At 42.4% G+C, this 24,241-nt stretch overlaps 1 protein-coding gene across 1 annotated transcript; it reads left to right on the forward strand.

Moving 5' to 3' along the window:
* The first annotated feature begins 7,518 nt into the window (after positions 1–7,518).
* LOC109894335 (egl-9 family hypoxia-inducible factor 3) lies at positions 7,519–15,296 on the forward strand. Its single transcript, XM_020487749.2, has 5 exons — positions 7,519–8,357; positions 12,994–13,113; positions 13,566–13,702; positions 13,807–13,880; positions 14,059–15,296. Exons 1-5 carry the CDS (start codon positions 7,992–7,994, stop codon positions 14,091–14,093), a joined length of 732 nt encoding a protein of 243 aa, XP_020343338.1. The 5' UTR covers positions 7,519–7,991; the 3' UTR covers positions 14,094–15,296.
* Positions 15,297–24,241: the final 8,945 nt, after the last annotated feature.

Genomic DNA, 24,241 nt, shown 5'->3' on the forward strand with positions numbered 1-24,241 from the left:
ATGGGACACAGTTTTTGTTGCAAAACGTTTTGCCACGGGGTGTCCTACTGAACACAACCCTGTTCTGTTGCTTCTCAGCAGAATCCATACCTACACGCTTCACTGACACAACTGTTGGCCAGAGCCTTCAAATGTGACTGTAACCTGTAAGGTTGTGCTGTCAGTTAAGTCAGTTAAGAACAAATTCTTATTTACAATGACAGCCTACACCAGCCAAACCCAGACAACACTGAGCCAATTGTGCACTGCCCAATGGGACTCCCAATCACAGCTGGCTGTGATACAATCTGGATTTGAACCAGGGTGTCTGTAGTGACGCCTCTAGCACTGAGATGCAGTGCTTTAGACCGCTGCGCCACTCGGGAGCCCAACATATGATTCCGGTGAAAGAAATGGCCCCCCTATGGAAATCAAATGCCTGTGTTACGAGTGTACTGATATAAGTAGGACACGTGACATCCCTGCAACTTTGAGAAAAAACACTTGATACCGGAATTGTGCCTGGTCATCACTAGTTACCACAGCCACAAAATCCAAAACTCTGCCATTTTCTACAATTTCTCTTCACTGGGATGAAGTTTAAACCCGAGCCCTACACATGCCCACAACATTCAGTCCCTACCCTATCCAGACCCGATTGCTTCTGCCCAAATGAAAGCCCAGCCCTGCCCGAAACCACTTCCTCCACTAGTAAATCCATAAATTGCTCCTCTGTCAGTCACTCACTCCCTGTGTGCAGGGAGCTCGCTCTGCATGCACTCTGGTCATGGCAGCTCTGAATTGGTGAGTATTCATATCAATGACTCTGCTTGGGCTGCTCTGCTCAATGAAAAGGCATGAGAAAGCAGTGAGCTGTTACACTTTTCATCACTCTAAACTCCAACAAACTTGTGCTGAGTGCACAAACTGTGAAATAATCTCTCCTGTTTTATATTTGACGAGGTTGAAGCCCAAGTCCCAAGTGTGCTAACCACTGTGGAGGTCCATTTCATTTAAATTCTAGTCAATTCAGAAAGTAAACCAAATTCCACTTCGTAATTTTCCGGTATTCAAAAGTATTGGAAATTAATTGAATTAGAATTGGAATTTCTTTGTACTTCCTGAATATGGTTCGTTGTTGTATATTTGCTGACAAAATACAGTTCAGCTCTAGAAACATATTAAAAGTTGTTTCCACTATTTTCAACGCAACTCAGTAGCCGGTAACTTGCTATAAAATAATAAGCACATCTCAAGTATCCTATAAGTTTAAATGGAAGTGAGGCATGCAAAGTTAATTTGCAGGACTGGCCAAAAAGTAGCCTACCCAAGTGCATGGCGATTTACAGTAAATATATAGCAAAACACTAATACAGTATCCCATTAATGTAGATACCAAGTCCCAAAACTCGCAACATGTAGGGAGACGAGTACTCTCTCCCAATAAGACACCTAAGTCCATGCCAAATATCGTAGTCTTCGTGTTCTTGAAAAGTTTTTCAATTGCATGACACGTTCTTCCTTCGGGTGAGTTGAAGAGTAAAGAGTTTAGGAAATGAATGCGAGCCCTGGTATTATAGCCAGGAAAGCAGGGCTTCTGAGAGTGGGCTCGGTATCCATTGGCCGGTTGGACGTGATTTCAGTTTTCTTCAAGTGAATATGATTATTCGTTGACTCCCCATAGTATGTTATATCGATTGACTGACTGAAAAGGAACCTATTCCCTACAAGGACAACGGGTGAAAAAAACAATAATCTATTATTTTCATCTATTCATATTTGATTAAATTGACCTGCTCTGTCTTTGGTCTCATATGGATAGTGCAATAGTAATAATTAATAATATGCCTAATAATACATGCATTATTATTATTTATTTTTTAATGGGAATGGGAACAGTCCAATGATTTATATACATAATTGAAACAGTCAGAGTTTGTCTATCATGTTGACATGAGCCAGACTCCAAAATCTGGGCTGTCAGGCTCACTTGGGCCAACGATGTTTCATAGCAATTTTTGGAAGGTCTAGAGTTGGAAAATGTGTGACAGCAGTGCAGCAATGGTACATTTCTGTGTGTTGTCACTCTTTCATCCCTCCATCCAATTCATATTTCCCTATGACAAACAGTGTCCGTATACAAGTTCTTGCTCCCTTATACCCTTTAATCATATATCAATGGAAAGCTTAGATTCACAGCTATCCATCAGACACATTTTCGGGAATGTTCAGGTCAACAGAACTTTGACCTCTCTAGGGTATATATCAGAATGACCTGTATGAATGGCTTTAAAAAGGAAAGCTTTGTTTGACAAGTGGTTTTAAAAGGTCATGACATTCCCTTTCAAATGACATATAATATAACCATCATTGAAAGAATCAGCACTATTATAAAAACAATCGCCCGTATTGTGCCATTGACATTATAATGTTGGGAGCTTAGCCATGGGGCAGTTATGATTTGGGATTGTAACTAGAGGCACCAAATTGCACACCTAGCCAGAGCAGGGTTTTATGTGTAGATACATATATGCCCATATATGGTCTCCATATATCCATATGCCCATATATGGTCTCCATATTGGGCAATTTCGCATGGCTAACACAGTATGAAATACATTGTAGTAGAAATGGGTGATATGGACAAAAATGCATATTGCGATAAATTGACCCATTTTATTGCGATAAAGATAAATCAGCAACAAATTACAATAAATGATTTTGGGGGAGGTTGAAAGAGAGCGACCCAGCTCAACGTATTTGACTGGTTTTTGACCCACTGACACCGCCCCTGGTTAGAGGGGAATAAAGCAGTCCATAAAAGTTGGAAAGGTAGTGGTTTTTGGGCATGCACACCATCCCACAAGTCAAATCAAATCAAATGTATTTATATAGCCCTTCGTACATCAGCTGATATCTCAAAGTGCTGTACAGAAACCCAGCCTAAAACCCCAAACAGCAAGCAATGCAGGTGTAGAAGCACGGTGGCTAGGAAAAACTCCATAGAAAGGCCAATACCTAGGAAGAAACCTAGAGAGAAACCAGGCTATGTGGGGTGGCCAGTCCTCTTCTGGCTGTGCCGGGTGGAGATTATAACATAACATGGCCAAGATGTTCAAATGTTCATAAATGACCAGCATGGTCGAATAATAATAAGGCAGAACAGTTGAAACTGGAGCAGCAGCACAGTCAGGTGGAAGTTGAAACTGGAGCAGCAGCATGGCCAGGTGGACTGGGGACAGCAAGGAGTCATCATGTCAGGTAGTCCTGGGGCATGGTCCTAGGGCTCAGGTCAGTTGAAACTGGAACAGCAGCATGGCCAGGTGGACTGGGGACAGCAAGGAGTCATCATGTCAGGTAGTCCTGGGGCATGGTCCTATAGGGCTCAGGTCCTCCGAGAGAGAGAAAGAAAGAGAGAAGGAGAGAATTAGAGAACGCACACTTAGATTCACACAGGACACCGAATAGGACAGGAGAAGTACTCCAGATATAACAAACTGACCCCAGCCCCCCGACACATAAACTACTGCAGCATAAATACTGGAGGCTGAGACAGGAGGTCCAGAGATATAAATGAGATCAGTTGTTGATGGGCAGAGACAGAGATGTTGCTCTCTGCCACTGCCTGAGGGAGACTGCAAGTATTGGGTGACCTGTATAGTCAAGAGGTTTGGCAGATGTCCGGCAGGTCACGCAGGTCAGAGAGAGTTTGAGAGACAGGTTTATGGTACTCCCTAGTCTCTCAGGCTCAGGTCGTGGGTGATGGGTGGAGTGTGCAGCTCAGGGTTATGGTCATATTGCGATAAATGTAACTATTTTGCTCGATAGCAACAAAAAAAATGAATGGACAAATACCTTACATTAGCGGCAGGGCTGTAGACACATTTTTTCCAGTGCCAAGTAAGACAACTGAGATGGTAGCCTATGATTCAAAAAGTCAGTTATTTAATCTACCGTATCATATCCAGGAAATGTATGGTTGATATTTTGATGTGCAATCTGTCAAAATAGGATCCAGAATTATCAGATGTATTTGTGACTCTTCAGAGAATTTGCAGGCACCTTTATGCATATTGGCCTATAGGCTATTCGCCACCTAAGGAAGTGGAAACTCAAAACATTTAGCTAGATTGCTAACTCCAAATATGATATTGTTGCTAGATAGCCATGTAGGCTAATTTGTAAATGTATCAGTAAATGTAAGCTAATGTCCTACACAAACATTCCAGTGATGGGCCTAGGCTACAACTACTCCGGTTGTAAAGTGGTGCCATGAACTCAATATTAAGAGGTGAGAAATACATTGTATATAGTTGAAGTCGGAGGTTTACATATGCCTTAACCAAATACATTTCAACTCAGTTTTTCACAGTTCCTGACATTTAATCCTATTAAAAATTCCCTGTCTTAGGTCAGTTAGGATCACCACTTTATTTTAAGAATTTGAAATGTCAGAATAATTGTAGAGAGAACAATTTATTTCAGCTTTTATTTATTTCATCACAGTCCCAGTGGGTCAGAAGTTTACATACACTCAATTAGTATTTGATAGCATTGCCTATAAATTGTTTAACTTGGGTCAAATGTTTAAGGGTAGCCTTCCACAAGCTTCCCACAATAAGTTGGGTGAATTTTGGCCCATTCCTCCTGACAGAGCTGGTGTAACTGAGTCAGGTTTGTGGGCCTCCTTGCTCGTACACGCTTTTCAGTTCTGCCCACAAATGTTCTATAGGCTTGAGGTCAGGGCTTTTTGATGGCCAGTCCAATACATTGACTTTTAAGCCAGTTTGACACAACTTTGGAAGTATGCTTGGGGTCATTGTCCATTTGGAAGACCCATTTGCAACCAAGCTTTAACTTCCTGACTGATGTCTTGGAATGTTGCTTTAATATATCCACATCATTTTCCGTCCTTATGATGTCATCTTTTTTGTGAAGTGCTCCAGTCCCTCCTGCAGCAAAGCACCCCCACAACATGATGCTGCAACTCCAGTGCTTCACGGTTGGGATGATGTTCTTCAGCATGCAAGCCTCCCCCTTTTTCCTCCAAATATAACGATGGTCATTATGGCCAAACAGTTCTATTTTTTTTTCATCAGACCAGAGGACATTTCTCTAAAAAGTACGATCTTTGTCCCCATGTGCAGTTGCAACCCGTATTCTGGCTTTTTTATGGCGGTTTTGGAGCAGTGGCTTCTTCCTTGCTGAGTGGCCTTTCAGGTTATGTTGATATAGGACTCATTTGAATGTGGATATAGATACTTTTGTACCTGTTTCCTCCAGCATTTTCACAAGGTCCTTGTTGTTCTGGGATTGATTTGCACTTTTCGACACCAAAGTACATTAATCTCTAGGAGACAGAACGTATCTCCTTCCTGAGCAGTATGACGGCTGTGTGGTCCCATGGTGTTTATACTTGCGTACTATTGTTTGTACAGATGAACATGGTACCTTCAGCTATTTGGAAATTGCTCCCAAGGATGAACCAGGTCTTGGCTGATTTCTTTAGATTTTCCCATGATGTCAAGCAAAGAGGCACTGAGTTTGAAGGTAGACCTTGAAATACATCCACAGGTACACCTCCAAATGACTCAAATTATGTCAATTAGAAGCTTCTAAAGCCATGACATCATTTTCTGTAATTTTCCAAGCTGTTTAAAAGCACAGTCAACTTAGTGTATGTAAACTTCTGACCCACTGGAATTGTGATACAGTGAATTATAAGTGAAATAATTTGTCTGTAAACAATTGTTGGAAAAATTACTTGTGTCATGCACAAAGTAGATGTCCTAACCAACTTGCCAAAACTATAGTTTGTTAACAAGAAATTTGTGGAGTGGTTGAAAAACGTGTTTTAATGACTCCAACCTAAGTGTATGTAAACTTCCGACTTCAACTGTACTCACTTAAAGCTGTGACTCTCCTCTCTGTAACTAGAACAACAGTATTTGCTTTTAAAACTGTATTTTTCCCTCAATAGCATTTTGAGCAATGGTCATGCTTGTGCTTCTCAGAATGCATCTCTTCCTCCTCCTTGCGCACAGTGTAGAATACACATCCACATGAGCCAGATATATACAGGTGTTAAATTATCACCAAATTGTGGTAAGAATGTGCCAAAAAAAGCAGTCCGTTTTTCTGATTTCTAAAGATGTATGATCAATAATTGCAATATTAATCTTCAAACATATCAAATGGACAGGTGAATAGTCATGGATGTGAGCCGATTAAAATGATATACAATGTTATCCTAATAGCTGTTTTCATTATGAGGACTATAAACTTGCCCGTAGCCTACATTCCATTACAATGTGAAATTGTCCAATAAGACCCCATTGAGTTGTTTGGTGGTCATATTGGAAAAAGTATTCTGTGGGGTTAATGCGTGAATTCTGTTATGGCCCTGTATCTACACATTTTTTTTAAACCCTGTTCTAGCTGTGTGTGTGCAAATTGGTGCCTCTATCACCAAAGTTACAATCCAAAAACATAGCTGCCCAATTACATGGAATTCTATGGCTAAACTTCCAACATTCTAATGTCAAGGCACAACATTTGAGATTTTTAAACAATGTTTGTAGCTGGTGCTTTCAAAGTTGGTTATATTAAATATGATTTGAAAGCTAATTTAATTACCTTTTAGAACCACTTGTCAAACAAAGTTTAAAATGTATCAGGGTGTCCGTTTTAAAGCAATTCATACAGATTATTCTGATATGTAGCCTACCCTAGAGGTCAGAATTCTGTTGACCTGAACATTCTGAAAATGTGTCTAATGGATAGCTGTGAATCTAAGCTTTCCAATGATATATGATTAAAGGGTATAAGTAAGCAATAACTTGTTGTATACTGATATTGTTTGTCATATAACATTTTATGGATGGAGGGATGAAAGAAGAGTTATACACAGAAAGTTACTATTGCTGCACTGCTATCACACATTTTCCAACTCTAGGGACATAAACATTTAAATAAGTTACCATGAGACATCGTCTACCCGAGTGAGCCCGACCGACCCCCTGGCTCATGAACTATGGTCATGTTAATTTAACTTCTGTAGCACAGCTAGAACAATCAGTCAGATGTTTCACAGGATGTATAAATCTGAAGCATCCTCTTGGCGTTTCTACTCACTACCATATATGGTGATGAGAGGAAGCCCAACATTTGCACTCAATATATTTTCCTGTTCCCAAAACTAGAATCTATTAGGAACAGGACAAAGTTTTGTAGACTTCACCCTTTGCCAAAGTTTTTTTTAAATGCGTTGTTTAAAAGGAGTACAATGGTGAATTGAGTTATTGCACGCACTTCACAGAGTAAGCGTTCCCTAACGGAAATATGCAAATTTCAATTAGAACTCGCCAATAAGATCTCGCGAGCTCGTGCATGGCTCTGCCATCTCTTTGCTTGTTCTGCCGGGTATGATTAATTTGCTCCTCTTGGAAGCTACAGGCTGTGGTCTATCTTGGATTAGTTAGAAAAATCTTTGTCTGCGGAGAGAAAGTACAGCGATCAAGCGGCTTCGAGGGCTACATGCGCCTGGTGGAATCGGCAATGGCGGCATCACACTTGCATCACACTTGCACAGAAATAAACATGTATTATTTTTAAAATAAATTGAATAGGCCAATTAGCCCAAAAATACTTATAAATATCTGTATTTTATCATCCCTTACGAAAACGACAAATTGAAAGCGTGAACTATGCAGAAAGTTATTTCAATTAATGAAAGTCCTTGCCTCCGCCCCTCTAGTGCTACAACACATCCAGCACGTTCCGTATTTATATGCAGGTGCCTCTCATTCGCTGCTTCTTTACACTTTGCTGCAGAACAGAACTCTTGTGAAATTGCGTCTCTTAAGAATATATTGTACTCGTTACTGCAGAGCGAGAACAGCTGCATTATTGAAACATATGTATCAGCGAGCCTAACGCACTGACACTATCGTGGCAGTTTCAGTAATATAACTTTAGAAGCTTACTAGTTAAATTCTTCATAAATCGCGAAAATGCCTCTTCTGCAACATGCATTGGACACAGACTTGGAGCGGTTAGCCCTGGACCTGATTGTCCCGTCCCTACTTGACCAAGGATTCTTTTACGTGGATAACTTCCTAGGAGAATTGGTTGGACACTTTGTTTTGGACCAAGTGAAAGAGCTGCACAGCTCTGGAGTTCTGCAGGACGGACAGCTAGCTGGTCCTGACCGGAGTTGTGGGATTTCCAAAAGGAACATTCGGGGTGACAAGATAGCCTGGGTCAGTGGAGTTGAAAGGGGGTGCGAGGCTATTAACATCCTCCTTACTTTAATCGATAAGTTGGTTTCTCATTGCATCGGCCGACTTGGGAAAAGTATTATTCGAGAAAGATCAAAGGTAAGTTGTGCGACAATTGTGCATAAATTGCGTGTATTTCCTTGGTTTTGAAGGTGGGAAAAAAATGATCACTTTGTCCTTATATTCGATTTGATTGTGTTAATATTGTATCTAGAGCTATGAATGTTGAACGATATTTAAGGGATAATCATCGAGGGGCTATGCATTAAATGGAAAATAATGCACACTGTGGAAGGTGTGTCCCACGACGAGTAGCGGAGTGGCACTATAACCTTCGTCCGAATTGCTTTGTTTAACAGAGAACGCATGGAGCACCGAGACTATCCCGCTTTTAACACGGCTATGATTGAACACATTTGCTGCTAGAAATGTGTTTAACACCAACTGAAGTAGCTAGTTAGCAAGCTTACTAGATAGTTTCTCTGGACATAACCATTGACCAGACTTGCTAGCTAAGAAACCATCCTCATAGCTTGTTATTATGAAAGTCGAATTCAACAACCCCAATAATTTTTTCAATTTGACTTTTGCTTTCAAAAGCAGCTCAAACAAAGAACATGTAAGAATGAACTTAATATCCATTGAATATTACCATGCATTATAGGGAAATAATGCACGCTCTAGAATGCCCTTCAAGCCAATCAGAAACGGGTATTCAACAATGCCATGGTATAATTAAGCATCAAGGCACAAGGTAGTGCTGTATCACGAATACAGTCGCAGGTAAATGGCCTTGTGTGGCCCTAGGCGATGGGCCAGTCAACCCATTTACCTGTGACTGTATTCATGATACAGCACTACCTTATGTCTTGCTGCTTTTATAAAACTGTTACCTACATTCTAAAATAAACTATTAATTAAATATTTTATATATATTACTTGTTTTTGACAAAAATGTGTGTTTGATGTGTCTGAGTTAGCTGAAGTTGGCTGGCTAGAACGTTATCAGAGTTTCTAAACTCAGAGGCACAACATCACAAGACTTCCAGGAACTTTTGTAAAACAGGCCAGGCCTGGGTTTGAGAAGTAAATGAGAGAATTGAGACATTCTTCCTTAGTTATTCATTTTTTAAATCTAAAGGCAAAACCTAGATTTGAGCCAATGTCATAAGTGGTTGAACATCTTATTACGCCAAACTTGTGAAAGTGACAAATTGACACTTTAAAACATTTTCGTACAAAAATAACTATATCGATGGAGGCCCTTTTGATTTTTACGGCCTGTGCAGTGCGGCATGAGACTACCATTAGACCCGATGTGTTTCTACTACGCATGAGCTTAGCTGACATCCCCTACAAGTGTGATCGGGGATTTCTATTGGCGAAGCAGTTTTAGCCCCTCTTCATACTGTACTGTCTTTGATTTAAATGTCAGTGAACTTTGGATAACCACCATTTTGTGTATTTATTACTCCCCTTTTTATCCTCATGCATTTATAATAATTGTGTGTCTCCAAGACGGAGTTCGCAAAATTTTTTGGGCTAAGACCCCATTTTGATATTTGAAAATTCTCGCAACCCCACCCATGTGAAAAGTTTTTTTTATTTGGGGCTATGTCAGTGAATTGAAAAACATTCCAACAGTATTTCTGATTGTCTTCTCAACTCACAATCACATACTTTTAATGTGGGGCCAGTCAATTGCTAATTAGTCTGACATAATGGATCTTATCTCACCACCACTAATGAGATGGGTGTGCTTGATGCATCAAAGCTCACATCAAAGCTTCTCAGTCAGGGGACGTGGTCCACAGTGCGCACCTCATCTCAGCTGTCACACCCAACCTGGATTGATATTTGGTTTTAATGCAGACGAGCGTACTGAATCCAGGTTCACACAGATATGAGCTGGCGACGGGTAGCCTGCCATAAGTTTTATGGTGCTTTCAAGACAACTGGGAACTTGGAAAAATAAGATGTCGTGATTTGATATCTTATTTTTCCGTCAGTGATCTTTAGGTCGGAAAATCAGAGCTCCAGAAAGAGGCCTGAGTTCCCGAGTTAGAATTCTGAGTTAGATGACGGTTCATACCAATCTTTCCCAGTCGGAGCTCGTTTCTTTCTGAGCTCCCAGTTGTATTGAACGCACTGAAGTCAGAAGTCTGAGATTTCAGAGTTCCCATGTCAGAGTTTCCAGCTGTTTTGAACGCAGGCATTAATGCTCAGAGGGAGACTGCAGGGTATTCTCTTTTAGTCCCTTTGGCCTACACACCGCCCCCATGACGGAGCCCATCTGTGCAAAAGCCCACCGTTCGATCCCATATGGAATCAGTTTTTCGACAATATAGCCACGCAACACACTGAACATCCCATAGGCCGTTTCAATCTTGGGAATCGTTAGAAATAACAATATGTCCTTGTGAATAGCATCCCCTGACATATATAGCGAACAAAAGTCAATGCATGGCAATCTCGGTCCTCACAGCTAACGTCCATTTGTAGAGCATAAGCTGGGGAGTTTGAGGTGTTCAGTCCGTTTCCTCTTGATTGCTAGCAATATCATGCATTTTTTGTTTAACCGTGTTATCTGATAAAGGTATTAATGTGAGTGTCTGTGCCTCTGATTCCCCACACATTGTTTTCACCATATCAATTGCGGCCGGTAGTGTGTGGTTTCATAGCGTAGCAGACCTAGGCAATCAGACAGACACAGAGAGAGGTATGTTACCTCTAATTTCTAAGTTCACACATGACCCCACATATAATACAAGATAATTACACCAGATAGGGCAGACTGACCCTAGCCCCCCAGCACATAGACTATTGCAGCATAGATGCTGGACACACACACACACACACACACACACACACACACACACACACACACACACACACACACACACACACACACACACTTTACATCCCACCACGCCCTTCTCTCTTTCGCACATGCCTGGATCCTGCTCCCAACCTTATGTAGACAACCCATTGATCAGATGGACTGATTATAAAAAGTAACAACAAAAGCTAGATGTTTACCTTGATTTGAAATTAAGAAGAGCAAAAATATATCTGACGTTATCTCTAAAATTATTTACAGATCTAAGTCAATGGATGTATAGAGTGAGTGAGTGAGAGAGGAGGAGGGGGGGGGGGGTGGAAGAGCGGGGGGGAGAGGTAGGTAGACCTAGCAGTAGTACATGTGGAGTCTGCTGGCTCACGCTCCACACGTAGCTCTGTCATTAAACCTTCAACATCCTGGCAGCCTGCCAGCTTTGCTCTGTGTGTGGACTTCCCCTTCCTCGCTGTCTTCCTTTCTCTCTTGTTTCACGTGTTTTCACTGTTCTTTGACAACACTGTGCGTACATGCATATGTTCCCGCACTGTAGACAGTAAACACTGGGTGTGTCATAATACTCCTTTCCTCAGCACGTGCTGAGATATGATGCTGTGCAAATGAACTAAAGGATCACTTGACCAGATAAGGCCCTTGTGATGTTGCTTCTGAAGAGTGATTTTATTGCAGATGTATTATGTAGGTGTATGCATGCATCAATCGATCAGTAATCAAAGGAGAGAGAAGTTTGATTTATATGATGCATGTCTAAAGGTTGCTGTTAAATTGTAAATGTAATTTTCCCTGACGTAAGACCACAGATTTGTCCCTTTGCATTGTATCCTAGCAACTGGAAAGGAAATGCATAGTTTTTTTAGCCACCGCTGTGCTTGTCACACTACCTTCAGGGAAGTCACTTATTAGGCAACGCAGTGGCTGAATTCAATGTGTAGGCAGTCTGAGTCCAGTGATCTTTTTCTGTAATGTGAGGGTCGAAGGTCAAACCTCTATAGGCACGAACAGGACCTCCTGTTTCCTAAGGGTTAGGAAGGTACAGCTGTTTTGTTAGGCTGAAAGAATAGGGCTGTACAACCACAAGGTCAAATAGGAGTTGCTTATATTTGTACATTCTGTACAAGTGTTTTGTGAAATGGAAATGTTAGGGTTAAGTTCCATCCTCAAGGAGAGATCGACAGATTTATTTATTTTTTGCCTCGGGGATTCAAACTAGCACCCTTTTGGTTACTGGCCCAATGCTCTAACCGCTAAGCTACCTGCCACATATTGTGGAATCCCATTATCTGATCATGTTTCAACAAAATATTTGGATCCAATCCTGTTCCTTTGCATCTGCACTGTGTCACACATGCAAAATATCACAAGTTGCCAAAATCAAATATCATTTGACAAAATGTTGCCTTGACTGGGCCTCTAGCAAACCTATCTGATCCAATGTGTCTACTCTTGGCCCCTTGACCACAAGCGTTTTCATTAGCATGGCTTTGATGGCTTTTCTTGGCTTTCTTATCACAAGATAAATGACGAGTTTGGTTAATTGTGTTTCCTTGGACTGCTAACTGAATGCACGTAGGCCAGTCCTTCTGAAACCACAACGCACCCTCTCCACGCAATGCTTACAGGAAATTTTTGCAACCAAGGTATTTACTCATAAATCTGTTCTTGTTCTATTTTTGTCTCTGAAATGCAGAAGCTATTTCTGTATTCTTAGAATATTCCAAGGCCATTGCAAAATACACAAATACTTTCCCACACGAAGGCTTCTGTAATTGGGTACACTACAGTCTGTTTGTTACATATTATCTAATGATTATTAGCGAGTATACTAAATATAATGTGGAATGGACTCAGAATTGATGTTTTGTGTTTTGTCTATTTCAGGCGATGGTGGCGTGCTATCCAGGAAATGGGACGGGATATGTTAAGCATGTGGACAATCCCAACGCTGACGGTCGCTGTGTCACCTGTATCTACTACCTGAACAAGAACTGGAATGCAGAGGTGGAGTGGTAGATTCATTACCCATGCATTACATAATCATTAAATTAACTACACAAGTATTATTATTATTATTATTTTTTAATGAAAATATATTAAACATTATTACATGTATACATTCTTATTACATATATTTATTGTCACCTATTATACAATTATTTAGGTGCAATCAACGCCAATCCTTTTAAATTACAGGTACATTTCCAAGAAAGTCACTCATTGTTTAGTTCCCGCTATGACATAATGAACGATTGTCATTATATTTAAGCATGGTTTATTTTAAGCATGGTTTATACATGAAAATGTGAGATATTGCCATAAAAATAGTACGCCCACCGCTTGTTGGAAAACCCCCTTTGGCTTCTGATCTTTGTCAAATGCATACCAAGCCTCTTCTAGCGTAACTTCTTATTCTGTGAAGCTGAAGTCAACAATATGTATTTGTTATGTTGCAGGAGCAAGGAGGAATTCTTAGGATATTTCCTGAGGGCAAATCCTACGTTGCAGATGTTGAGCCCCTGTTTGACAGACTGTTGTTCTTCTGGTCAGATAGAAGGAATCCACACGAGGTGCTGCCGTCATATGCAACAAGGTCTGTATGATGCATCACACTGTTATGAAAATCTTTATAATAATAATGTGATAAAGATACAGTGTAATTATGTATTAATTATTTAGAATTTTGCTTTGTTCCAGATATGCTGTAACAGTGTGGTATTTTGATTCAGAAGAAAGAGCAGAGGCGAAGAGACGGTTCAGAGACTTAACAGGTACATTTCTCCACTGGATCAATTAACTACGTTACATCTGTGTAAACAAAAACCTCCGCTAACGCTTTACATTAAGTTGCTCTTATTCCTGCGCAGTAATAAATTGCAGTTATATAGTACTGACATTCGGTTACAACCTGTATCCTAATCATTAATGGCATTCATCTGTCTGTTTCAGCCTCCACTCAGGACCAGGACAGAAGAACCCTGTGAACTGTGACCTTTAGACTCCATCTTGTGTGACACAATAGAACAATGAATCCCAAATCCTTCGTGCTGACTGAGAGTTTTCACACTTTGATCTAATCACTGTTTGGATTTTGGTATCTCTTCTAAAAGCTACAAAGATGTGTGCTTGATGGCTTTGTACATAATTTTTCTATTAAATTATTTGCTGCTCTTTCAATAACCAGGGTACTCTTTACTGTTTTTAAACCCAAGTGTCCTGGATCAACCCAAATAACACTACTACTTCTTGAAATGTCTTCATCCTCCTGAGACCCAGCAATTCATTTTTGTCCACTCTAATGGACAGTAATTGTTGATCCGTATCTCTGAGGCCGTACATGCCACTGTGTTAAGTCCTGTTGTAACTTTGAGAGGACATTCTGGGCTTTTCAATGATATCACATGTTTGGGGGTGGGACTTTTTAACGTTTTCTTGTTGTATTTTCATTTTTTTTTTTACCTACTGTAGAGGCTTTAGACAACGCCCAACATTCTAAAATAGGCCACTTCTTTTACAGGCACATTTCTAATGCATTTTCCCCCTAGATTAGTTATGGTTCTTGTTGCAAATAAAATCAAATGTATTACTCAAGTTTTTATTGTACAATTTGGCTAAGCTGTATTTAAAATGTGTGCATATAAAGATGAATTGAGCTGACAATGTCATGTTGAAAAGCACAAAACCAAAATGGACACCTGTTGTGGCTCAAAGACATTGTCACATCGTATATCTTGTTTTAAGTTGGTAATAACATCTGGAGTACTCAAGGGTGCATCTCAAACGGTGACCTACTTCCTATGTGGTACACTAGTTTTGACCACAGGCCATTTTGACAGAGTTTTAGATCATCCAAGTCCTTACGAATTTATTACATGTCAACAATCGTTATAACTAGTTGAGTAGTTATGAGTGACTCCCAGCACTTCTGTCATTATTGATCAGTCTGAACAGATGTCTTCGACAATAACTGCAGGTTGTTTGAGAAGCTTCTGTATACACCTTGTGAGAAGAAATCAATGATTGATGCAACTTTCAAAGCTTCACAGATATACAGCACTTATATTGTTGGCTGTAAACGATTTTAGTGCAGAAAATCGGCTTGTATGCTGGTGGATCTAGCCTACAGTATGGTGAATAAGAGTGGTTTTGTAAAATGTTTGTTTCAAATAAAATATTTTTCACATGAATATTGTCACTGTTTGTTGTATATTTGTATCTTAAGGTTACACTCCTAGAAAAAAAGGTGCTTTCAAGTCAAATTTGAGTAGTCACATGCCCTGAATACAACAGGTGAAATGCTTACTTGCGAGCCCCTAACTGACAGTGCAGTTTCAAAAACTACAGATAAGAATCAGCAATAAAAGTAACACGTAATTAAAGAGATGAGGGGGGTGGGGCAATGTGAATACTCTGGGTAGCCATTTGACTAGATGTTCAGGAGTCTTATGGCTTGGGGGTAGAGGCTGTTTAGAAGCCTCTTGGACCTAGACTTGGTGGCACTCTGGTACCACTTACCGTGTGGTAGCAGAGAGAACAGTCTGACTAAGGTGGCTGGAGTCTTTGACAATTTTTAGGGCCTTCCTCTGACACCGCCTGGTATAGAGGTCCTGGATGGCAGGAAGCTTGGCTCCAGTGATGTACTGCCGTTCACACTACCCTCTGTAGTGCCTTGCGGTCCGAGGCCGAGCATTTGCCATACCAGGCAGTGATGCAGCTGATCTGAGGACCCATGCCAAATCTTTTCATTCTCCTGAGTGGGAATAGGTTTTGTCGTGCCCTCTTCACGACTGTCATGGTGTGCAGTGGAGAAGCTCTCAACCTTCTCCACTGCAGCCTCGTCGATGAGAATGAGGGCGTGCTCAGTCCTTTTTTTCCTTTAGTCCACAATCATCTCCTTTGTCTTGATCACGTTGAGGGAGAGGTTATTGTCCTTGCACCACACAGGTCTCTGACCTACCTATAGGCTGTCTCATCGTTGTAGGTGATCAGGCCTACCACTTGTGCCATCAGCAAATTTAATGATGGTGTTGGAGTCGTGCCTGGCCATGCAGTCATGAGTGAACAGAGAGTACAAGAGGGGACTGAGCACGCACCCCTGATGGGCCCCCGTGTTGCGGATGTGTTGTTACCTACCCTTACCACCTGGGGGCGGCCCGTCAGGAAGTCCAGGATCCAGTTGTAGAGGGAGGTGTTTAGTCCCAGGGTCCTTAGCTTAGTGATAAGCTTTGAGTGCACTATGGTGTTGAACGCTGAGCTGTAGTCAATGAATAGCATTCTCACATAGGTGTTCCTTTTGTCCAGGTGTGAAAGGGCAGTGTGGAGTGCAATGGAGATGGCATCATCTGTGGATTTGTTGGGGCGGTATGCAAATTGGAGTGGGTTAATGGGATAATGGTGTTGATGTGAGCCATGACCAGCCTTTCAAAGCATTTCATGTCTACAGACGTGAGTGCTATGGGTCGCTATTAATTTAGGCAGGATACCTTAATGTTCTTGGGCACAGGGACTATGGTGGACTGCTTGAAACATGTTGGTATTACAGACTCAGACAGGGAGAGGTTGAAAATGTCAGTGAAGACACTTGCCAATTGGTCAGCACATGCTCGGAGTACACGTCCTGGTAATCCGTCTGGCCCTGCGGCCTGTTTAAAGGTCTTACTCACATCGGCTGCGGAGAGCGTGATCACACAGTCGTCCGGAACAGCTGATGCTCTCATGCATGTTTCAGTGTTACTTGCCTCGAAGCGAACATAGAAGTTATTTAGCTTGTCTAGTAGGCTCGTGTCACTGGTCAGCTCTTGACTGTGCTTCCCTTTGTAGTCTGTAATAGTTTGCAGACCCTGCCACATTCAACGAGCGTTGGAGCCGGTGTAGTATGATTCGATCTTAGTCCTGTATTGACGATTTGCCTGTTTGATGGTTCATCGGAGGGCATAGCAAGATTTCACATAAGCTTCCGGGTTAGAGTCCCGCTACTTGAAAGCGGTAGCTCTACCCTTTAGCTCAGTGCGAATGTTGCCTGTAATCCATGGCTTCTGGTTGGGGTATGTACAATCACTGTGGGGACGACGGCCTCAATGCACTTATTGATAAAGCCAATGGCTGATGTGGTGTACTCCTCAATGCCATCGGAAGAATCCCAGAAAATATTCTAGTCTGTGCAAGCAAAACAGTCCTATAGTTTAGCATCTGCTTCATCTGACCACTTTTTTATAGGCCGAGTCACTGGTGCCTCCTGCTTTAATTTTTGCTTTGTAAACAGGAATCAGGAGGATAGAATTATGGTCAGATTTACCAAATGGAGGGTGAGGGAGAACTTTGTATGCGTCTCTGTGTGTGGCGTCAATTTGGTCCAGAGTTTTTTTCCCTCTGGTTGCACATTTAACATGCTGATAGAAGTTAGGTAAAACTGATTTAAGTTTCCCTGCATTAAACTCCCCGGCCACTAGGAGCGGCGCCTCTGGATGAGAGTTTTCCTGTTTGCTTATGGCGGTATACAGCTTTATTGAGTGCGGTTTTAGTGCCAGCATCGGCCTGTGGTGGTATGTAGACAGCTATGAAAAATACAGATGAAAAATCTCTAGGTAGATAGTGTGGTCTACAGGTTATCATGAGATACTCTACCTCAGGTGAGCAATAGCTTGAGACTCCTTAGATATCGTGCACCAGATGTTGTTTACATAAATGCATAGGCCCCCTGCCCCGTGTTTTACCAGAGGCTGCTGTTCTGTCAGGCCGATAGAGTGTATAACCTGCCAGCTATATGTTCCTAATGTCGTCGTTCAGCCATGATTCCGTGAAACATAAGATACTACAGTTTATAATGTCCCGTTGGTAGGATAAACGTGCTTTCAGTTTGTTCCATTTATTTTACTGCGATTGAATGTTAGCTAGCAGGACAGAAGGCAAGGGCAGATTAGCCATTCGTCGCCTGATTCTCCCTGATCTCTTTCCGCGAAATCTCTGTTTCCTTCTCCAGCGAATAACAGTCCTGGTCGGGTGTCTGTATTATATCCCTCCCATCTCCCGTCTCATGGAAGAAGAACTCCTTGTCCAATTTGATGTGAGCAATCGCAGTTCTGATGTCCAGAAGCTCTTTTCGGTCATAAGAGATGGTAGCAGCAACATTATGTACAAAACAAGTTACAAACAACATGAAAAAACTAATTAAATAGCATGGTTTGTTAAGAGCCGATAAAACGGAAATCTTCCCCTACGGCGCCATCACTTCACCCTAACCATAGCCTTTACCACTCAGGGCAAAATAGCTCACTCCAGAACCTTAATGCTAACCCTAACCCTCCAGATAGTCGCAGAAAGTATGTTGACTCTAACTCTAGCCTTGGCCCTAGCCTCTTAACAACTCCTTGCACTCCAGCCATGGGCTCATTGGAAAATGTTGACTTTGAACTGGGAATCTTGGAAGACACCCCGCCTCATTCGACCTAATGTAAAGCTCGACCCCCAATGTAGGGTTTAGACCAGATCCATTTAGTACCCATACCACCTGTGATTAAATCGAGAGCTTGGGACTATATAGGCAGCCACAGAGTACTATATACCGTATGTAGAGAACATTGAACTGTAATGAGGTCTGTGTGTAGCTTGTGTAAAGGAATCAGGCTCAGGACAGCAGATAAATAAAAATAATTTACTCAAACATAGACAAATACAATACAATAAAGCAAGCCCACATAACGGACCGTATTTCATACAAATAATTACTCACAAACAAACATGGGGGAACAGAGGGTTAAATAATGAACAAGTAATTTGGGGACTGAAACCAGGTGTGCAAGACAAAGACAAAACAAATGGAAAATTAAAAGTGGATCGGCGATGGCTAGAAGGCCGATGAAGTCAACCGCCGAACGCCGCCCGAACAAGGAGGGACCGACTTTGGCGGAAGTCATGAATGGCCAAACACACCGCGGACCCAGCTTCCAGCAGGACAGGCGGAGGGAGAGGTTTCTGGTCGAGAGCCAGACCTTGTCCCCCGGTGCGAACACCAGGGCCTCACTGCGGCGACGGTATGCGTTCTCTTTCTGATGCAGCACGACCCGTTGAAGGTGAACACGGGCAGCTTCCCATGTCTCCTCCGCGTGCCTGAACCATTCGTCCACCGCAGGAGCTTCGATCTGGCTCTGATACCAAGGTGCCAGAACTGGCTGATACCCCAGTACGCACTGGAAGGGGGAGAGGTTAGTGGAGGAGTGGCGGAGTGAGTTTTGGGCCATCTCTGCCTAGGAGATGAACACTGCACACTCCCCCGGTCGGGCCTGGCAATATGACCGCAGAAACCTACCCAGATCCTGGTTTACTCTCTCCACCTGCCCCCGTTACTCTTGGGGTGAAAACCTGAGGTGAGGCTTACCGAGACCCCCAGATGTTCCATGAATGCTCTCCAGACCCTGGACGTGCACTGGGGACCCCGATCAGTCCACAGGCACTCCATAGTGCCGGAAGACGTGAGTGAACAGGGCCTCCACAGTCTGTAGGGCTGTAGGCAGACCGGGCAAAGGGAGGAGACGGCAGGACTTAGAAAACCGATCCACAACAACCAGGATCGGGGTGTTGCCCTGTGAGGGAGGAAGATCCATCAGGAAGTCCACCGACAGGTGCGACAATGGCCGTTGTGGAACGGGTAGGGGTTGTAATTTCCCTCTGGGCTGGTGCCTGGGAGCCTTGCACTGGGCGCACGCTGAGCAGGAGGAAACATAAACCCTCACGTCCTTGGCCAAGGTGGACCACCAGTACTTCCCACTAAGGCAACGCACCATCCGACCGATGCCAGGATGACCAAAGGAGGGTGACGTGTGGGCCCAATAGATCAAACGGTCGCGGACAGCAGACGGAACGTACAGGCGCCCAGCTGGACACTGGGGGGGGAGTGGGCTCTGTGCGTAAAGCCCACTCGATGTCTGCATCCAGCTCCCACACCCCCTGTGCCACCAGGCAGGAGGCCGGAAGTATGGGAGTGTGATCCATGGACCGCTCCTCTGTGTCATATATCCGGGACAGTGTGTCTGCCTTAGCATTCTGGGAACCTGGTCTGTAGGACAGAGTGAAAACAAAATGGGTAAAGAACATGGCCCACCTTGCCTGGCATTCAGTCTCCTCACTGCCCGGATGTACTCCAGATTGCCAAGACCTCAGTCCAGATGAGAAAAGGGTGTTTAGCCCCCTCAAGCCAATGTCTCCACGCCTTCAGAGCCTTGACAACAGCCAACAGCTCCCGGTCCCTCACATCATAGTTTCGCTCCACTGGGCTGAGCTTCTTCGAAAAGAAAGCACAGGGAGCTTTCTGCAGCCACACCGGTCCCCCCTTCAGCAGTGAGGTAATGGGAACTGCTACCTGACCAAAACCCTGGATAAACCTCCGGTAGAAGTTGGCAAACCCTAGAAACCGCTGCACTTCCTTTACCATGGTGGGAGTTGGCCAATTACGCACGGCTGAAATCCGGTCACTCTCCATCTCCACCCCTGAAGTGGAAATGCGGTACCCTAGGAAGGAGACGGACTGTTGGAAGAACAGACATATCTCAGCCTTGACGTATTGGTATGACGGCTGCGTGGTTCCATGGTGTTTATAGTTGCATACTATTGTTTGTACAGATGAACGTGGTACCTTCAGGCGTTTGGAAATTGCTCCCAAGGATGAACCAGACTTGTGGAGGTTTACAGTTATTTTCTGAGGTCTTGGCTGATTTCATTTGATTTTCCCATGATGTCAAGTAATGTTTGACTCAAATTATGTCAATTACTCTATCCGAAGCTTCTAAAGCCATTAAATAATTTTCTGTTATTTTCCAAGCGGTTTAAAGGCACTGTAATTTTAGTGTATGTACATTTCTGACACACTGGAATTGTGATACAGTGAAATATAAGTGAAATAATCTGTCTGTAACAAGTTGTTGGAAAAAATTACTTGTGTCATGTACAAAGTAGATGTCCTAACCGACTTGCCAAAACTATAGTTTGTTAACAAAAAAATTGTGGAGTGGTTGAAAAACAAGTTTTAATGACTCCAACCTAAGTGTATGTGTCACGCCCTGGCCATAGAGAGGCTTTTATTCTCTATGTTGGTTAGGCCAGGATGTGACTAGGGTGGGCATTCTAGTTTCTTTATTTCTATGTTTTCTATTTTTTGTGTTTGGCCTGGTGTGGTTCTCAATCAGAGGCAGCTGTCTATCGTTGTCTCTGATTGGGAGTCATACTTAGGCAGCCTTTTTTCCTTTCTGGACTCATGGACTTGGGAGGAAATCCTGGATGGTAAAGGAACCTGGAGGCAGGCTGGGGAATATCGCCGTCCAAAGGAGGAATTAAAGGCAGCAAAGGAGCAGCGGCGACGGTATGACGGTATTCATCCTGTCCCTCCTCCAAGGACCAGGCCTCCAGTAGGTCTCCCCAGCCTGGTGAGTCCTGTGCCTGCTCCACAGGCCAGTCGGGGGGGGCCTCCAGCGATGGTCCCCAGTCCGGGAGTCTGATTGGGAGTCATACATAGGCAGCCTTTTTTCCTTTCGCATTTGTGGGTAGGTGACTTTGTTAGTGGCATGATTGCCCAAGTTAAGCTTCACGGTCGTTTCCTTGTTTTGTTGGCGACATTCATTACAAATAAAAAGAGATGTACGCTCATCATGCTGCGCTTTGGCCCAGTCATTTCCAGGAAGATGGTCGTGACAGTATGTAAACTTCAACTGTAGCTGTGGACTGTCGTGGCAGAATTAGTTGGGTAACATAGATAAGATGTTTTATTTTCATAATATGCTTGTGAGATACTTGTCATTTAGACTGTATTTTGGTGTACTATAGTGTTGGCCGTTTGCAGTTCTGTTCTCTCAGGGTTCAGTTACTTGGGCCACGGAAAGGGGAGAGGTCAAGCTTGTCTTCATATGTAAACGTATCTTTTAAACCATGTGAAGGGACGATTGAGGGGGAACCAATTATCTCTTGGCTTCACAATGTCTGTGCCAGTCACTCCCTACTTTTCCCATCGGGGAGAGGAGGATGGCAGTGTCTGGAACCATTCTATGTTCCCTCTGAGGTTGCCCTTATCTTGACCTAGAGGCTCACTCTCCTCTCCGTGAGCTTGTCCAGGATGAGTTGTATTTGGGATGGGAGTGTCTAAAATGCCAATTGATATATACCATTGGGTGAGGTAATGTCTTGGTACTATTTTGTACCAAGAATGAGATAAGAGCTTAGTTTAGGAGACCAAACTGAACAATAATTTATAGCTAAATACTGTCTGGCGATGGGATACTCCTCTCTTAAGTAAAATCTTTCTTTGTATAATGTTTTTAAGATCTGTTATTTGTCATGTCGACTAGTGGGGTGTGTCTTTGCTATAAAGGATCTCAGTTGCAATGTGTAAGCACTCTCAGAATTCTTATAGACACTGAATTGATCTGAGAGTCACAGGGTTGTGATGGAGCTCATATAATTAAAGATGGACTTGTGTGGGTTTTGCTCTCTTGTGATTCGGTAATACAGGAAATTTCCACTACGATTTCATTTGGAATATTGCGTGACGTGTATGTGGGGTATGGTCAATGGTGGAAAAAGTTCCCAATAGTCATACTTGAGTAAAAGTAAAGATACCGTAATAAAAAACGACCCAATTAAAAGTTAGTCACCCAGTAAAAGTCTGTAAATATACTTAAGTATCAAAAGTATAAATAATTTAAAATTACTTATTAATCCAACCAGACGGAACAATTTTAGTATTTGTTTTAGTTATCGATGGCCAGGGGGACACTCAAACATAATTTACAAACTAAGCATTTGTGTTTAGTGAGTCCCCCAGATCAGAGGCAGTAGGGATTACCAGGGATGTTCAATTGATAAGTGTGTGAATTGGACAATTTTCCAGTCCTGCTAAGCATTCAAAATGTATCAAGGACTTTTGGGTGACAGGGACAATGTATGGAGTAAAGTACATTATTTTCTTAAGGAATGTATCAAGGCACAAGGCAAGACCCAGATGCAGACACAGGAGGCATTTGGTTGGAGTCTTCCCATGTTTATTAATCCAAAATGGGTAGGCAAGAGAATGGTTGTGTACAGGCAAAAAGTAAAAACCAGTTCAGAGTCCAATAGGTACCGAAGGGCAGGCAGATTCAATGTCAGCGCAGGCAGGATGATCAGGCAGGTGGGAAAGTAGTCCAGGGTCAGGCAGTGGTCAAAACCAGGAGGACTAGCAAAAGATAATCGAAAAGGAGTTAGAGGAAAACCACGCTGGTTGACTTGACTAAACATACAAGACAAACTGGCACAGAGAGACAGGAAACACAGGGATAAATACACTGGGGAAAATAAACGACACCTGGAGGGGGTGGAGACAATCACAGGGACAGGTGAAACTGATCAGGGCGTGACAGGAATGTAGTGAAGTAAAAGTAGTCAAAAATATAAGTAATAAAGAAAAGTACAGATAAGTATTAAGTAATACTTAAAAGTATTTTACTTAAGTACTTTACACCACGGGTTATGGTGCTCAACAACTGCCGGTTCCAAGACGTAAAAGCATCAACTTTATTTTTTCAGATAGAATCTCCATGCACTGTAATTTATAAATTGATAGCTATTGATAAAACCTAGATAAATGAGATCGGGATTGTAAATACACATAGCACCTGTCGGTTTCAAGTGGAAAAACATCTATTTCCGATAGAAATAACACAATTTTCCATGCGCTGGAATCTATAAATTGATAGGAGCTAGGTAAATTAGTAATCCGTTTGGAAAAGGAAATTGTAAATACAAATAGAAATAGTTTTAGATGGTTTTTCCTTATGTTCCCTGGAAACGAATGTGAAACCAGTCCATTGCTGTTTGGAAATTGAGAAAGAGGAGGAGGCTTGAGAAAGAGCAGGACCTTTAAAGTTATATTTTACCTCATAATCACTACAGACAAATGTGAAACCAGTCATATGGCAGCAAACTGAAACGTATCAACATATCAACTTTCCCACAGTAAAGTATATAAAATGCTGTGCCATTATGCAGAATTTAAATTGCACAGCCTTTTCATTTGCAGGGATGGGCACTCTCGAATGTCTCAATTATAGGCTACCCCCGACTTTCTCTGTCTCCTATTTCTATCACGTTAAATATTAGACACTATCAGTAT

Source organism: Oncorhynchus kisutch, linkage group LG7, assembly GCF_002021735.2.
Source record: "Oncorhynchus kisutch isolate 150728-3 linkage group LG7, Okis_V2, whole genome shotgun sequence".
Classification (NCBI taxonomy): domain Eukaryota; kingdom Metazoa; phylum Chordata; class Actinopteri; order Salmoniformes; family Salmonidae; genus Oncorhynchus; species Oncorhynchus kisutch.